This window comes from Acomys minous (genome assembly GCF_964271855.1).
Source record: "Acomys minous genome assembly, chromosome: 19".
NCBI classification, from domain to species: domain Eukaryota; kingdom Metazoa; phylum Chordata; class Mammalia; order Rodentia; family Muridae; genus Acomys; species Acomys minous.
The window spans coordinates 34554838-34573657 of record NC_140499.1 but is presented as its reverse complement, the minus strand read 5'-3'; the positions used below and the strand labels follow the sequence as shown (position 1 = coordinate 34573657).

At 41.7% G+C, this 18820-nt stretch overlaps 1 protein-coding gene across 2 annotated transcripts in view; it reads left to right on the top strand.

The window, feature by feature from the left end:
- The first annotated feature begins 1140 nt into the window (after window positions 1-1140).
- Window positions 1141-18820, top strand: part of LOC311590410 (rho GTPase-activating protein 20-like) — a 54252-nt gene continuing 36572 nt past the window's right edge. Inside the window, exons 1-3 of one of the 2 annotated variants that reach the window (XM_084769351.1) lie at window positions 1141-3941; window positions 4558-4622; window positions 7756-8324. In XM_084769351.1, coding sequence (XP_084625477.1) covers window positions 7940-8324 — 385 coding nt within the window. In that variant the 5' untranslated portion in view covers window positions 1141-3941; window positions 4558-4622; window positions 7756-7939. Of the gene's footprint in view, window positions 3942-4557; window positions 4623-7755; window positions 8325-13331; window positions 13547-18820 lie in introns of those variants that run through there. The other variant, XM_084769352.1, reaches the window with a different exon arrangement.

Sequence of the window (18820 nt, the reverse complement as noted above, 5' to 3'; positions counted from 1 at the left end):
TATCTGTTCTCTCTCTCCCTCCCTCCCTCCCTCCCTCTCTCTCTCTCTCTCTCTCTCTCTCACACACACACACACACACACACACACACACACACACACACAGTCAGAGAGAGAGAGAGAGAGAGAGAGAGAGAGAGAGAGAGAGAGAGAGAGAGAGAGAACATGCTGAGGGGGGCTGTGAAGGGAGGGAGGGAGGGAGGGAGGGAGGGAGGGAAGGAGGGAGGGAAGGAGGAAGAGAGGGAGGTTCTTCTTGCCCATTCTGATGTCTGGCTGCTGACACAGTTGATGCTATATCCTGTTCCTCACTCTATTTTCATCCTTGCATCTTCTGCTGTTGTCACTTTGGCTGCACTCTTTAGCTTTTACCATGCAGAGATATTGATCTGCAGAGACACAACCAGCCACATGCCCTTCCATTTCCGTTCACTCCCTCAGTCTAGTCGGCAAGTCAGCCAAGTACAGCATTTAAGATACAATCTTTGGCAGTTCGGTTCTATGTCAAGTTGGAAAATTGGTTCCTTGTTTTCTCTGTGTTTTACTGGCCCTGTTCTGGAGCTCCCCGCAAAGTAGCCACCAAACAGTAATAGTTAAATGGACACGTTAAAATTCATTTGAGATCACTGCCACTGGGCCTCTGAAGGGGGACAGCAAATAGTAATCTTCCATCAGAAATGTGAACAAATTGAGAGGAAATGAAGTCCCAGGTAGAGCCCAGAGTGTTTTCCATCTCACTGCTGGACTCTCACTATTCCAGGCCCTTCACTGTGTGAGGGGCAGGCACATCTTTGACCTGAACCCTGAGCACAGCAGGCATGGCCTCTTCTTGGTCTCTGCAGTGTGAGCAGAGCAGGTCTCCTGGGGTCAGAGTCTCCAGCTGGTGTGGGGGAGCCACCAGGTACACTGCCTCTCCTGACTCTTCAGTCTGTCCAGGTGACAGGCTTGAGTGCAGGGGCCAGGGTTTGTAGGAAACCAGAGAGCTGGGGAGAAGTCTTCCATTTCACTACAGCGAAAATAGGACAGCATTTCCTTTGGGAAATTATAGTATCAGACTTCAACTGTAACTCCATTCTGTTAGATCAGTTTATTACTATATTGGTCCACACATTGTCTTTTATTGTCCTGATGGGAAGAAATAAGATTTCAAAATTTTCAGAAACTATAACTGGGTAATAGGTTATGCTATTTTGCATAAAATTTAATTCAGGAAATGATGGTATATTCCTGTTTCCTTGGCACATGTGAGTCAGAGGCAGGAGAAGTGCTGTGAGTTGAAAGCTAGCCAAGGATGTTTAACAACTCACTGCCATAAAACCCCACGGAATATAACAACAGCTCTTCTCTGCTGTCAATTGTCATCACAAACCACATCTCTTTATAAAAACCAAACAGAAAACCTACACAACTCCCGAGATGATAGTGAAAATAATAATAATAATAATAATAATAATAATAATAATAATAATAATAATGTTAAAGTAGCATAAGAACCCTGGTTCATAAAACCTTCACTATGTACAGCATATACTGGCCATGAAGCGAAAATTCATATTGCGGTCATTTCCCACTTTGATGTCTCAATGTGAAGCCTTTAGTATATTAAATGTGATTTAACACTTCATGTTTTATACTTTATGAATAAATTATTGATTTAAAATATGTGTGCTACCTTAATGTATAAAGGAATAATATATAGAAATGCCATGGCATTTTTACATTTCCAAGGTAATTTGCAAACTTTAAATGAATAATATGGACAGCACCACTGGGAACAGGTCAGAGGCAGCACACACATGTAATTCCCACGAGTGGTCCAGGGAACAGAGTCAGACAAATTGCTATGTTTCGAAACTGTACAGAACCAGGCAAATACAATTCCTATGGAGTATGGTGTCTTGAGTCAACAAAAATGTTAAAGGAAACCCGCAGGAAGTGGGAAGGCTACCCTGGTTAGTACAGCTGTGATAAAGGTGTCACGTTGCTCACATGACTTCAAACAGAGGCCAGGAACCTTGTTCCCTGTATGTAAGACTGACAAAAAGGAGTAAGATACCATCGCAGATGCTTTTCACATCAGTCTCAAGATGGAACCTGGGAGACAGAAAGAGAGGAATGGGCAGTTCACTGCCTCAGTGCTGTAGACTGTGGCTGCAGATGCGCAGCTGGGGAGCGTCTGAGGCCTGATCCACAGCACCTTTCATGAACATGGGTGTGCTTTCTGACTGATGAAGAGTTGATGGGCACTGTAGCAGCAAGTAGCCATGGAAGCCTCTCTTCCCTGGTCCTGTCAGCACCTCTCATGGCTACAGTTTTCTTTGCTACCTACAGTCTTACGTCTGCACCTCAAGGGAAACTTCTTGTGTCAGATACTTTTAGAGTAATGAGAACCTCCCTCTCAACATCGTTTGCAGGTCTGACTTTCAGAAGCTGGTTTGAGGCTATTCCTGTTTCTGTTGCCATGCTCTAAGAAAAGCTTGTGTTTCCAGTGAAAGCTGTGGACAATGACTACCTACCTTTCCCTTCACCATTTGCTTGAGAGTGCGTGTCTCCCTACACTGCTCCATCCTCTGTCTGTCTTATGCTCTGTCTAACTCACTTTGTTGTAATGCCAACTGCTTGATTCAAAGAAAATAGGAACAGTGGTTAGCCAGGAAAATTCATATTGAAGTGTGCCAGAGAGTCAGATGAATTACACAGGTCTACTGACGTCACTGAGAGTCCTTTCTTTATCCTGCGTCCTCATTCTCACCATGTTGAATGTTGTCATCCTACCTCTCATCACATGACTGAAACATGGGTGCTGTGGGATTAGATGCCATCATATCCGATTCTGGCCCAGAAAAGAGAGCATGTGTTGGCCCCATCACTACTTCTCAGAAAAGTGATGTGGCCTCTTGACCCTAAGTGCAGGCTGGGAATGGAGATTTCAGCATTTGCTGCTTCCTCAAGAGAGAGAGACTGGGAAGAGGATGCAGGAAGTGAAGGTGAGCCTCCTGGGAACGGTGATTCCAACAGATTTTCACTAGAGAAATCTCTTCCTCCCCTCCCCAGGGGCCCAAAGCACTGAGTCTGTTCCCCCTGTTCACAGCTGCACCAGGAACTTCCCACAGCACACCTTCTTTGTTTCAAGGAAGTTCTACTTGCATTAGGGCAAGTATAGCAATCACGTGATGTTGATTTATTCATTAATTCTTCTGTTCCTGTTCAGTTATTGAGGGTCTGCTCTACCCACCCTGCCAAGCATCACAGCACCAACTTGACTAGTGTAGTTTTGGCATTGAACATATGTAGAATCTATAGTGTTTAAGTAGAGATACAGTTATTATAAGGAAACACTCATATCAATGCTTTGTTGTTTACTTAAAATATTCACAAGGGTCTGGGCATGGTGTCACATGCCCATGACTCCAACAGAAAGAAAATTCAAAGGGAGGTGAAGAGCTGATAGAGTGAGGCTTTGGGGTCGTGTCTCTGTGGCCTTCCCATCCTAATGGATACAATATAGTTGCTGTAATGCCAAACATTTTATGTTTAAGAACCTGAGCAAAGACAGACAGGGTGGTAAGAGAAATGTTCTCTCAACCTTCCATGCTTGAGGAAAGAATCCCTTTTCCCAAGGCCTCCTTAGTAGATTCAATGCTACAGGGGAGTCAGTAACCACCACTATGTTTAAGGAACACAGGAAAAAGCAGCCATTGACTGAAGGGATTTGGGTTGGAGTTAATAGTGAGTAGCCACATGAATGTGTCGCCATGAACGCCTGCGGTCTTTCGTTTGCCTGCAGTCTTCCATTCCTTCATGATCTCATTCAGGACTCAGGAGGCCGCATGGCCGTCATTCTGCTCCTATGCCTGGAACAGGAGGTCCAGTAGCAGCTGCTGTGTGGGAACTTTTGCCTGGGAAGTAACTTAAAGAGCCTTGGAAGATGTAAATCAAACACAAAGGTTTAAAAAAATATATATTACAATGCATGTGCTTGTAAAGTACCCATGCGAGAACCTAGAGGGGAGTTCAGAAGATTTTATAGCTTGGGAAAATAATTATATGGTGGCTGGAACAGGAATAGGAGTTGTGATTCTGGGCCCCTGCTTCAAGTGAGGTATTGGAGGGATTCAGAGCCTGTCACCGCATCTGTGAAGTCATGCACTTGGACAAGTTTAGATGACCCCAAAGCCCTCCTCCAGGCAGGTGTGCCCCCATGTTGTCATCACACTGGCAGTCCGAGGGTCAGAAACACTAAATGTAATTGGCTTCAAGCTCTGTGTTACAGTGAGGTAACAGACTCTTTTGAGTTGGGATGCTGAGTCCCAGGAGAGACAGCACAAAGATTCCACACATAACTTATACTCTGTTCCGATGGGATGCAAAGGGTCTGACATCTTCGTTTCTTCTCTTTATATCAGCCAAACCTCTCTGACAACATTTATATTGCTCACTAGAACACAGATCATGTGATTTATAAATAAGCCCATATTTTAGCTATATGCTTCTAGGGAAATCACCTGTTTCTTTGTAAAATACTAACGACCTTCATGGCTTTTTTCTTTCTTTTTTTTTGAGAATTAGATCAAGCCATCTATTCATAAGCCTGGTGTCCTGACACACAGTAATGAACGACTCTGCAGGTGAGGGGATCACTACTAATGCCTCCTTGACAATCTGTGTCACTGCCACTGTGTCATTTTGTCTATGCTGGCATCTGCTACCTCCACATTACACAGATATTAGAGCAGCGATAGTCAAGCAGTAGTCCTTATCGAGGAGTCAGACTTGTTATTATATGGCTGCCAAGCCCAGGAACTTCTGTTTTGCACAAGACAAAGTAAAACCTAAATTAACAAAGGAAAACTCCAAATCTAAACCTCTATACCTGGGATTCACCAGTGAGCTTGAAACAGGGGACATTTGGAACCATGCCTTCCTAGTCTTGGCCTGGTCACACTTCAAACTACACTATTCCAGGTGTGCCCTGTGTACTTACTGAGCAGAATCCTGGCTTTTATGGACCAGCTGCCAGGAGGGCCTTCCCAGGCCTGGGTCATGCTCATCACAAACATCTCCAGACTCTCCCAAGTGTCTCCCTGGAACTCTTCGCTCCCCTTCTCATGAGTATTGTAGTGAGCTTAAGGTGGATTGCACTGCTTAAGGTGAATTGCACTGCTTTTCTGGGAGGCCCATCACCCATAGCATCCTCTTACAAGGGAAGGGCTTGGAAATCTGTTAAAAATGTTCAAATGATCTCGAAACAACCTGTCTCCAGCTGATGCTGCTAATTAAATTGTGCTCTTGAACTTTTATTGTGAAATATATTTCTATCCATTTTATGACTTCCAACTGCTTTGAAAAGGCACATCATAGGAAAAAAAAACCAACAACAACTGGATATCGTAAAGTATTTCAAAAGTTGCCTTTCCCAGGTGGCAGCTTTCTAAAAAGAACTGTCCTCAGTGAAGGCTGGGGGTGGGGTAGGGTGCTCAGCCAGTCACCAAGAGGACTCAGTTCCTGCTTCACAAGGTGTAAATGCTGATGGCAAGTCAGAACCTGGGCAAGTCACTGAAAAATCAAAGGAGCTGATTTCTAGAAAGGAAACCCAAAAGTCTAGTAGACTTTAGGATTGACCAAGGGTTGGGGAGTGGAGGGGGTGAGAGAAAGGGCCCCCTCCTTGAGGGAGGGAGAAAGGAGGCGGAGCAAAGAGAAGAGGGGAGGGGGCAGAGGAGGAGGGAAGGGGGTGAGGAAACAGGGTGAAAAAGAAGAGGAAGAGAAATGTCTTGAAAGAGGTTCCCAAGGTTTTCAGCCCTTGGGAGAGGCTGGCTGCAGGAGCCACCTGCCTTCTTGCTTGCCTTGCTTTCACTGAATCCAGCAGCCTCGCATAGCATGCGCCTTCCTATTCCTGAGGCTACACCAGTCATCGTCTCTGTCCTCCAAAGTGGCCAGGTCTCAGGAGCCCTTTAGCGATCACAGACACCACTGTAGCCATCGCGGAGGCTACTTCCCACCAGAGTCCTCATAAAGGATGCGCGAAGATTGCAGCTCCAGACCCCAATGCCTGACCCAGAAAAGCAAACAGAGGTCCAGTGTAGTCTTGGCGCCCCTGGGAAGCTGTGGAGAAAGTGCAACTTTCTCCCTGAATTCTCAGTGTGTCTGTGGCCCCCACAATTGCGCATCCAGGTCTGCACAGAGGGAAAGAGGGGAGGGGACAGCTGGAAGCTGAGGGCGGGGAGGAGGCGGTGCCTGCCTTGCCTGCCAAAGCTGGAGCTGGCATCCCTGGGCCTCAGGGCCACAGCCCACAGGCTCTCAGACTGGTTCCTCCTGATCCTCCACCCTGGTTCTCCAGAGTCAAGGCAATCTCAGTCGGGACTGCGTTGAAGCCTAGGACAGTCTTCCTGGCCGCGCTGCCCTAGCCAACAAAAGACAGCAAGTTGTGCTGTGCCAGGGACTTGGGAGGGAAGGTGGCCACCTCCAGGCCTGGTAAGTGGTGAGCCCCTTGGTCCTGTGCCCTGTACCCTGACTTTCTGAGCAGCATGCTTCAGCTGTGGGCTTGCTAGCCTCAGGGGGGTGCTGCCTTCCCATCCCTTATCTGTCCCTTCTCAGAGCCAGCTGCAAGAACTTCCCTGTGCTGCTTTGCATCCAGAGATCATTGTGTGGGAATGTGTGTGGCTCCCAGAGAGGTGGATGTGCTGAGCAGTTTGGTGGGAGGATTGTGGCTCTGATTGATCTGGACTAGGGCACCTCACTCTAGCTGAGAAAGAGGGGCCCCTTCCTCTTACCCCCAAGTTTGCTGGTCACCCCCCAGACCAACTCAACTTCAGCATTTGCTCACAGCTGACAAGATGTTCAAAACTGTAGCCAGAGGGAGCTCCTTCTGGGTAGAATCCAGAACTGAAGGCAAGCAAAGCTGAGGCAACAAGAGTTTGCTGTAGGCTCTGAAGCTGGAGTTTGGATGCAGGTTGCAGAGGGAACCTGAGGGTGGGTGTACTTTTGCATTCTTTGTGGAGAGTGTGGCCAAGTAAGCAAGCCCAGGCCAAGTGGAACCCTTTGAAGAGCTCACATTTGACACTGAGTATTGGAAAAGTGTGAGTGCCCTCTCTAATGGTTAGAGTTGAACACAGGTGAAAAAGCCAGCAGGTGAAGTCACTGAAGCCAGTGAGTCAAAATAGGCGTTGAACACAAGTGGGTTGCTTGTGCCACAGAAGGTTAAGGGTGAGGGACTTCTCAGTGTTGTCGACCCGGCTTCTATCCAATGCCTATCCCTGGGTGATGAGTGACTTCAGGGAAGTTTACAATACTCTGAAACTGTAAGAAGTTACCAGCATCATTAGCTTGGTTGGCATGCCCACGAAGACATGCAGAGAGATTACGAGAAACTAAGTGGGAACTTGCAAGCCAAATAAACTACAGTAGGGCCCGTTTCATTTCATTATCCAGAATTATGCCAACCACTAGTAAAAATGCTACATTGCATTGAGTGTGTGAGTAGGTGAAATGAACTCACGGGCTTAGCACACAGAAGCCATCTGTTTCTTTAAGTAAATAGCTGTCAGAGGTAACTCGGGGGCATTTTATAGGAGATAAAGCTATGGAAAAGCTTGAGCTAGTTTGGCATAACTTGTATAGAGATGGGTATGGAGAGAGTTAGTCCTTACCACTTTGGAAACATTGAAGGAAGCTTTCTTAACTGCACATTGTAGAGCTTCTGTGGGCATATATAAATAAGCTAGCCAGCCTTAACTCCCACTGTTTCCTGTTTTGTTTTACCAGGGGCCACCATCATTACTACAAAGAATGAGAGGTTGATACATTGTAAGACTGAAGATTTGTAACAGCGCGTAGCTGAGTCCTCCTTGAAGAACTGTGGATTCCCTGGGAGTGTCTAGTGACCACCGGCCTTCATTCCCACCTCAGGACAATCACGTTGAGTCCTCATCGCATCGCCTGGGGAAAGATGGCATCCAGCCTGACTTGTACTGGAGTGATCTGGGCTTTGCTCTCCTTCCTTTGTGCTGCCACCTCCTGTGTGGGTTTCTTCATGCCTTACTGGCTCTGGGGATCTCAGCTGGGCAAACCCGTGTCCTTTGGCACTTTCCGGAGGTGCTCCTATCCGGTGCATGATGAGAGTCGGCAGATGATGGTGATGGTGGAGGAGTGTGGGCGCTATGCCTTCTTCCAGGGCTTCCCCAGCACAGAGTGGAGGATCTGTACCATAGTGACAGGCCTGGGCTGTGGCCTGCTCCTCCTTGTGGCTCTCACTGCCCTTATGGGTTGCTGTGTGTCGGATCTCATCTCCAGGACAGTAGGAAGAGTGGCTGGAGGAATACAGTTTCTTGGAGGTTAGTGACTTTGCTAAACTTGGGTTGTTTCCATAGAATCCTAAAGCTGTATTGAAAATTCTCTTTCAGTGGTCCATTGGTGCAATTGTAATTGACATTAGGAATATGAGGAGAAATAGATATTAAATGGCTATCTAATGCACCCAGCAAAGTCCAAGACTTTTTACAGTGTCAGGGTTCTTCATGCTGGTCCATCCTTGGGTATATACATCCTTGGCCTGCTGTGTACCACCTATGTGAGACTAGCATGTATGGGATGTTTGTAATCTATGGATAGACCCATGGATTGTCTTTGTCTTGCTAGACACTTGAGTTCTTTAGGAGGCCAAGAGTTCATAGAAAAAGGCAAAAGGTGTTTGATTCAATGTTGTGATCAGGATAAGCCTGTAAGATCCTGGAGGATATAACGGTGACCCCTATTAGCTTTACACTACTTTTCCAACTAAGGTTTAGATGAGTACTTTCATCTTGGCAACTATGTTTTTCAGTGGGTTACATATATAACTCTAGGCTGATTATGGTGTGAGATCTTAAACTTCTCTGGGCACTTTTTCTGGGGAGGAAAGAAAAGAATACATCGTTTAAAGAGTGATGTGTGCTGTCCCAAATGGACTGGAGAGCCTCAGTAACACCAGGCCAGAAGTTCTAGATGACCTTGAAAATGTGCCTGATAGTTGGGAGCAGCTGGGATTGTATTTGGGCAATTTCTGGGAACAGCTAGGCCGTAGACTTTCTCTTTAACATAATCCTAGTTTATGGTCATACAAGATTAAGGGCCTATTTGTCCCTTATGTCAGGGAGCCCTTTTTGACATAGCATTTCATCCTGTTAGGTGGGGCAATGGACGGCATTGTTCTCTTCTGTAACTTCTTCCTGCTGACATTAGGGCGTTGTTCTTACGGACCCAGGAAGGCTGAAATACAGTCAAAGGACAGGCAATGGGGGTATTTATCAGAAGCATCTGATTAGTGATCTAGTTGAAAGACAGGGAGCAATCACATCAGCTGGACTGGTTAATATCGGCTTTCAGGAAGTCCAGAGCTCAGCAGTTTGCAGTTGCAGGTGATCCCTGGAAGGAGTCTGACAGCCAAGTGAAAAATCAGCTGAGACAAATACAGACTAGGGCCAAAATTAAAATTTCTTAGTGATTTGAGAAGGTGGAGAATCCCAAGACAGGCAAAATTCCCATTTGCAGAAAGAGGTAGGTATACTTATCTGGACTTCATTTGAACTGTGGCAGGTGGATCTTATGAATTTTTGATTTCCTGAAACTTAAATGAATTTTAGCTTACAAAGCAAGTATATTAATATTATCATTGTACTGAGGTCTGTATTTTAGAAGAAGCAGTTAACAGGAGTCTGTACCATAAGAGGAGTAGATTCATGCCTTTGACACCAAGTAATGCGAAACACAAGTCTATATACAGAAAACAACCAAAGGGAAATTAAAACCTTGTGCTGAGACAGAATAATAAGTAGCAACTGTCCACCTGCTTATCACACTCTATTCGTCAATGTTAAACTTTTATATGTTTTAATATTTTAGACCCTCCAGTTTTCTTCACTTATATTTACCAACTTTTAAACATTTTCTCAGACCGTTAAATACCTTTTCAGACCTTCAAACAATTTCTTAGAAGCTTTTCTTCATAACTTGCATTTACCAACCCCAAAACACCTTTTTAGATCCTCAGACATTTTCTTAGAGCTTTATAATTAAACTTTTATATCTTAAGACCTTACATAAACTTTATGGTTTTTTTTCTATCCAGTTATTCACTAGGAGATACAGGCACTTGATTACTGGGAACATTCAATCTTTTTATCTTTTAACATGAAGCCTGTGAGTAAGGCAAGCCTGTCTGCCTTTTAATAAAAGATCTAGTAGTTTTAGCTTGCTAGTGAATTGATTAATGAATTAACAGTGGATCTAATTGTCTTCCTGCTGTCAGGCAACCATTAGCTTAGCCATTAATGTGATCAGAGACCTGATGACTGATCAGTCCACCACCTAGACAGTTGTCTCCTGTGGTTTTTATGGCACCATGGGCAGAGACAGTGTGGCCATCGGGCACAGAAGATGAGAGGCTGTTTCTGTGGAAAAAAACATGAAAGGGACTGACCTCATCTCATTTTTAGCAACATAAGACAATAAATGTTTAGGTGTCTAGTTTGTCCACAGTTTATATATAAATATTTCACCTCCTTTTACTAGGAATATTAGAAAATAACTAATTGTAAAAACTGGAACCTACAGGGAGCAGTTGTGTTCTGCTGTTAGCATTTAACATTTAGGTGTAATATCCATACCCAATAGTTTATAACCAAGATATACAGAACACAGTGTATTTATATATTGAAACCCAGTCAGAAACAAACATGTAGTAAAGTAGACCAAACTTTTCTTTAGTAGCTATAGTTTCAAAGGGGGAGCATCTTGCTGCCTGCCTTGTTAGCATGTTACAGTTATTATTGTTTTATATCATAAGTCTAGATGAATCTTACAACTAAATGTTAAATGCTAAGGGCAGAACTTGTGGAAGACAGTAGGGGTAGTAGGGCTTTCTGAGTTTGGCTTCCTGTCCAGGATGTTTCTTGACAAAAGGCCCTGTTGCAAATGCTTTTTGCAGATGTAGTCTCAATGGTGAAGTTATGAATAGCCCCACCCAAGGAATCCGAGGAGTGACTGGCAGTTGGGGGCAGCTGGGCTTGTGATTGGGCACTTTTTGCTGATTAGTAAAGCAACAGGGTATGCTGATCATAAACCTAATTTATGTTCAATCCGACCTTGTATAGAGATTCTTTTACATCAGCAATGAGCTGAGATGATGGGGCTGGTGGGAGTGAAATCAAAATACCTATAGTTATGCTCCCCAAAAGGAGCTCCCCTAAAATACTAATAAACATGGTGTCAGCACTACCTAGAACTTACTATTGAGCTGTGCATGTGCAGTGAGTAGCTCAACAGCTATTTTCCCTGTCATACTTTGGCCCAGAAATCCTCAGAGGCTAGTCATGCTGTGAGAAACATATACGTTCAGTGACATCAGGCAGTGTTCCCTCCCAGACTACATGAGCCAGCCACAGCTGGAAGAGTTTTCTATTTTCAAACACTGCAATTCATTCCTAAAAAATATGATGAACAATGGAAAAGGCCAGCGTAGATTTTATGCATCTATTATGTATTTATACTATAGAAGGTCATGACTGGTACAGTTTCTTCACTAGTCTACCCCAAGTACTTCAAACCATCCCTGGTACACGGATCAGCTCTAAAAGTATTGGAATTATTGAGTAATTACAGAAGTGTAATCATAAAAATAGCTTGGGGCATTTCTGGAAAGTTTAATCTGTGATACCTGTACCAACTACATGTGTGTGGAAACTGTCAAGGATTTGTTGAAAGGAGGTCAGCTGACGTCCAGGGTACATGAGAAGTGGCTTGGTGTCCCTGAGCAGGGAATAAAGAGGCAAAATTGGCTGCTACGCAGAGGTAATGCCTACCACCTGACTGAACAACAGCAACCAAATAGACACAATGTTTGCTTAGACACACTAGATTACATATCACACAATTATATACTAACAATGTTGGCTGAGAAGAAAAGATTTCAATTGCTCACACACGGAAGACATATTTAAAAGAAAAGGCAACTTGGAGAATCATAGTAGCTTATGCTTGTAATCTCAGCACTTACCTACCAATTACATTTCTCTTTTTCCTTCTAACTTTGAGGAAATATTTTTAGCATCCAAGACTCATATATCAAAGGTGATTTACCACCTTGCAAAATAACAGAGACTTTTGGTTTTGTCACATATTTCTCTGGTAAAATTTCTAGTTCAAAACTTGCCACAACTATTTGGCAAAGATTTTAGTATGAGATCTTATTGTTTTGCCATTGTGGAAAGAGAGCTTCAGGTTCCCTGAAAAATCAGTCTGACAATGGTGAGATAACAGAAAAACAACATTCAGAAATAGCTGTCCCAGTGAGATGACTGCCTCACAGGAAGTAAGGCGTTTCCCAGAAGTCCAACTCTTGAGCTAATCATGAGGGCATGGCAGATGAGTAGTGATGCTCTATCATCGTAGCTTAAAAGTTAGAATCATTAGTGTTGAAAATATTACTGATAACAAGGAGCAATGGGGAATGTACTAAAGCTGTTGTGAAGGGAAACTTCATTGTAGGTCTTCTCCTATTGTTAGAAACTACTCTAAATTTCTATTCCCCCTTCCCAGTGGTCCAGCGTTTATGTAAGAAGTAAATTCCAGGAATGGGATTAATTAAGTAGTTAAGGATATATGGGAAATGCCAGTTACCTTGGTATACTGACACCTGTATTTTCATAATACTATATATAAAAATGTCAATATAATTGGGCTAATCAGGGTTTCTCTGTGTAGCAGGCCTGGCTGTCCTGAAACTCTTTGTAGACCAGACTGACCTCAAACTCACAGACATTGTCTAAGAATTGACTCCTAAGAGCTGGGACTAAATGCATGCGCCACCATTTCTGTCCCTCTTGCAAGTCTTAATATAGCATAATATACCCACAGGGAAGAAGTAGAGTCTATAATCTCAGATTTGAGCTCATAGTTCATGGGGAAAAGCCAAGGGCTGTCATAGAAATGCTGTCAGGTTAGTAGTGTTATGAAGTGCAGATACTATTGTTATTTACAGTTGCCCGTGGCTGTTTGGTCAGAAAGTCACACACTGGGGGACTAAGAGATTGATACACTATCAGTGCTTGATTCTAATACCTTTATGCATAGCTTTCAAGGTAAAAACCAGAATTTACTGATTATACTTAAAAGTTTCTGTCACATACAACTAGATATCAAGTGACTCACAATGCAATCTCATTATTAGAAATGTTATAATATTGATTAATTATTTCCTGTTTATTCGTGATGATGCAGAAGGCCTGCATTCTATTTAATGAAAAGTGCTCTCGAGGGTTAAATGAGTTCAATGATAATTTACAATGTCTTTCCTTATTTCTTAGATGCTGAGGAATATGACAAAATATCTTTTACAAATCATTGATTGCATATGGCTCCTGTATGAGCCAAGGGGGATGTTTACATAACAGCAATAGCACCAAACAAGGAAGAACTTGATGAAAATTATACCTTTGCCCTGGCACCCATGGAGGGACTCCTATTAGGAAAGTCCTTCATGAGCATTTGTGAGGATGGCAATCTGCCTGCTGTTATACTGGTGAGTTACTGTTGCGTCTGGAGCTGTCCTGTCCATATAACTCCGGTGGAACTTGTGCTCTAAATGAATTATTTCATCCAATAGGAATGTTTAGAGAACCTTGCCATGAGTGTGAGAGCCTTTTAACATAGTCTCTCCCAGAAATAACTCCCAATGAATTTGAGTGATATCATTCAAGAAAAAATTTTAAAAGTATGGTATACTCATTTTCCCATGGATTTCAGCAAAGACCCAAATCCACCATCTTGTTGGAGGATATAGGGGTATATGAAATTTAGTCCGCTCTGAGTGCCAACCCTCAATTCTCCAGCCTCCTTTATGACTGCATATTACTCTGTAGGCTTCCTTAATAGCATTGCCTCTGAGATAATTCAACCTTATAATTAAAATTGCTAGAGAACTTTGTTTTATTATCAGGGAATTAGGTGTAAGCATTGGTCTTTGCTATACATTAATCCTTTCATCCTAGTAGAATATATTTCAAAGCTACCTAATATGGCTTGAACAACTTGAAATGAGTTACTAAATTGCCATAGGAAAAAAATATATCTTTCCTTCCCAGCATCCATTTTAGCACTATCCTGAATTTGAACAGAACTATCTTGTTGGATACTTGTTAATTGCTGCCCATAACGTGAGTATGTTACAGGAAAGTTCTTTGGTCCTCATGACTGTAATCATTACAACCTTGAAAATAGAGAAAACAAAGTGGGTGTGGTGGTGTATGCCTTTAATCTCAGTACTTGGGAGGCAAAGGTAGGTGGATCGCTGTGGGAGACCAGCCTGGTGTCTAAAGCGAATCCAAGACAGCCAAGGCTATACAGAGAAACCCTGTCCTGAAAAACCACATAAAATAAAATAAAATAAAATAAAAAAGAAAGAAAGAAACACAAAAGAGAAAACCCTGGGTAAATTTGTGTAAGGCAGTCAGTTTTACATAGTGAAACCATGTAGGGGAGTGAAAGTGTCCTTTGGTTCTTGACTTTGATGCATGTTTTCACATTGAGAATTGAAAATAAGTTGCAGAAGAAGGGAATGCAAATCTCTGTCATAGGAAGTGTAATGGGACAAAAACTTTCTTGACATCATACGTTTTAAATTTCATAAGAGCCCATGGCAGACAAGAATTAATAATAGCATTTGTGTCATTGAAAAAGAAATATCCCAATAGTAACTGGGATTCCTGGGAAGGGTATTCATAGAGGAGAAGGAAAACATGAGAGAGGGCCATTCACCAAAAGTATTTTGAGAGCAAAAGTGGAATTCAATGCTGAGAATTATTCGATTCCAACAAAACCACAATGTTTCAAATTGGGAAGAATGGATTAGGGGAGAAAATATATTCAGAAGGTAAAAAAGAAAAGAAAAAATACAAAGCCTTTGTCCTTTCCAGTTGTGCCTCTTGACCCATAATTGCTATTGCTCTGCTGCACAATTAGAGCCACTTTCATTTTTCAGCCATGTGCATCTGTAATGACAGAAGCTTGTCTTTGTCCCTTACAGAACATGCTATCTATCATTCATAGAAAGGGACCAGATGAAGCTAAAATATTCAGAACATTAGCAAACAAATGACACGGGGCCCTAAGGGAAAAGATTGACTCTGGACAAAAAGTAAATTTGCATAACGAATCTGTGGTTGTCATTGGACCCATCTTTAAGATAAAGAGGGTTATAGCCTCCTCCACACTCAGCATCCCTATAGAGATGCTTTCCTTCCTTAAGATAAACTGATGAAGACCGTTTCCTTCAACTATGGAAACTTACCTGAGGATAACAGCCATTGTAGATAACAGTCTGACAAACTAAAGGATTCATCACAAAGACAGAGTTGAAGCCCTTCTGTTGGAAGTTGACTTCCTCATATGTCAGATGTGCTTTGGTTTGGCATTGCAAATCACCCAATAGATATCACATCTGACCACACCTGTGAGGTAATAACAAAACAAATAATAATCATGCTAAAGGTGTGATTTACAAAACATGTCTTACGTCACACTTACCAAAATTATCCTTTATAAATAAAAACATTTCAAAACGACTAGTCCACCACTGACTTGTAGCAGGAAGTTGGATGTTGCCCTCTGTTTTCGTTCTCTACTAAAAGGAATCAAGTACTTTTCCATTCAGCAGATGTTGCCATCCTCACCCCATGGCAGACAGTCAAGAATTAGCATATCCTACTGATGAGTAGTCTACCACATTGCACTTGCCCTGGAGCAAGCACCTCTGCGTTAGGGTTTTATGTGTGTGCTGACAACCTTTGGCTGTTGTCTCTCTTCGACACTTTCAGTCACAGAGATCTTACTTTAGTGCTTCCTAGGTAAAAGCTGTGGTGTCTCTATACATATTCCTTGAAAGATGTAACATGTTTTGGGCAGAGGAATATTCACTTAAAAAATATACAGACTTGAGACAAAAAATGTTCAAAGGCATCTGAAAGAGTCCAGAACAAAGGGAAAAAAAAAACCAGACTTCGTGTGACCAAGGTTGTCTAGGAGAGAAAATAGACTGTTAGGAGAGAAAAATGGAGATCTCTAGGGAAGAGAGATGAACTGTTCCTTCATAAAGAGATAGAGAGGAGTTAGAAAACATTTTGGGAGTTAGCAGAGTACAGAAGGAGATCGAAATGTTTGGGAATGGACAAGAGTGTAGGGAGGGGTTTTGAGACGTGTAACAAGCGCTTTTACTTCTCTCCTAGTTACCCTGAAGGCCAGCATGGGTGTTGATACCTTGATATGAGCCAAAGGTCAAGAGAGTGCAACATGCTCCTTTTGTCAGAGACATAGGGAATGCCTTTTCTAGATGGACACTTATAACCTCACAAATTCTTGGTGAATGCTGCCTTTTTTGCTTTTGCTTTTGCTTTTTTTGTTTTGTTTTGTTTTGTTTTGTTTCTAACCACCATAAATGCTTCTGTACTCAATCTTGAGGTGAACAAAGGTTGTTATTTCTTTATATAGATATATGTGCTCTCTAAGAACCAACTAATTGAAAACATAAGGAAAACCTGATTATTCTCTTTACATCTGTTTATGTATACTTCTAAAATAATGGATGGGCTTAGTTATAGCATATGAATACATAGATGTATATTTCAATATATTTTCTTACACTGTAATATATCAGTCATTTGAAAGAATTATTCTGCAGAAAAATGCTTATGAGGAACTTAATTGTTGATAGAGTTTTGCTCTCATAATTAGTTCAGAGTAACTCCATATATTAATGAAACTACATAGTTTTCAGAAGGCCCAACTTATATCTATGACAAAATTTCAATCACATTAAAGACAGGCATTCTAAATTTGCATGATCTGTCCATGACTATTATGTGCTTAAGGTATATTACATATTTAATTATGAGTTTTATATACTATATAAACCTTACTATATTTGAATGCCTTCTTCTATAGACTTCAAAGCTGTCTAACTTTCCTGTGCTTGCGGCTCTCTGACTCTATCTCAGGAAAATACTTAGCTCTTTAAAAATCTCCTATGCTGCATGTTTAAGTGACCTAGGATGGGCTAATGTATTAGGAATTAATATATGGGAATAACTATACATTTCACAATGTTTTGCACAAGTATTCCTCCTGGTGTTGCACACATACTTTTGCACTTAGTTAAACCGTGGCTTCCATGGTGCTACTCCAGTAGCTAATTTTTAGGAGTCTCCTACTGTTGTCTTCATTTAATGTTGGACGTCAACCTTTTTTTTGTGAATCCCTCTAGTGTGTGAATATTTTTCTTCTCTCCAATATGATGTCTTGCAGCATTTATTTTTAAGTTATGAATAAAGTTGGTAAACCTCATTCTCAAAAGAAATGGATATTCTTTATATTAAAGTTTTTTAAATGATTTTATTTGAGATAGAATTATATCACTCACCCCTTTCCTTGCTTTACTTTTTTCCTTTATGGAAAATTTATGTTCCAAATCTTTTGAAAACACAATATCTTACAACAATGTGAATTAAAATATTACTACCCTATCATGTATGGGTTTTTGATAAAAATACTTCCTTGTTTTGATACTAAACAGAAATTTTTATATATTCAACAAAATATGAGATTTACTTATCTGAAAAATTATTACTCTCATTGTGTGTGTGTGTTGTGTGCATTCCTACACATATGTGTAGTGTGTTTATATCAAAGTGCCTAGGCTGAGGTAAGAGGAAAACTTACTGGAGTTATCTAGTTTCTTTCATCATGTCTGTGTTGAGAGCCCTGAGCTTTCTTACTGTAAAGATGATGGACACAACCTGAGCAAAAGCACACATTGGTTCTTTCCTATTTCCATTAGCACCACCAGGTCAGAGCTCTTCTTTCAGATTCTGAGATGCTTTTGCATCATTCTCAGCCTATAGTTAGTAAAATATAACATCTCTAAGGGTAAGATGTCCTTGTTCATAAAATTCAATTTGCTTAGTATGTTATAGTCTGGGATCAATCAGCACTAAACACACACACACACACACACACACACACACACACACACTCACAGACTCACACTCTCTCTCGCTCTCTCTCTGTCTCTCTCTCTGTTTCTCTCTCTCTCTCTCTCTCTCTCTCTCTCTCTCTCTCTCTCTCTCTCTGTGTGTGTGTGTGTGTCTCTCTCTCTGTCTCTGTCTGTCTCTGTCTGTCTGTCTGTCTGTCTGTCTGTCTCTCTTTCTCTCTCTCTCTCTCTCTCTCTCTCTCTCTCTCTCTCTCTCTCTCTCTCTCTCTCTTCCAAGGAGGTAGGTTATACCTAACAGGTAAAAGATGATAAATAAAATTTTGGTGAAATGTATGGGTTATGTAGTAGTTTTTGTTGGCTTTGCTTCAATGTTGCTGTTATGGATAAGTGGAGGGGATTTGTGCTGTCTTTCTTCTTTAGGGACTGTTTTCTATAGTATTACAAAGATTATTCCAGATAATCTGATACTATAGAAACTGTCCACATAAAAATAAACCTATCTCCCCATTGTCATATTCCATGGTGATATCTTGGAATTCCAGTAAATCTGTGGTATCAACTAAGATTCCTGTCAACTGATTTTATTCTATTTTCTTAGTATTGTCTTCATGGGTCCCAGGAGCAGATTCTAAATGTCAAAGGCAATAGAACGCTAAGACTATAATTCTCAATAGTATTAAGAGATGTGGTTTCATATCTAAAATATTTATTTTTGGATTCCTAGACATCTCACCACAATAGATTTCAACACTGTATACCATCTATATACGAAGCCCAATATGGAGAAAGTGCTCATTCATATTGTTTTTTTAT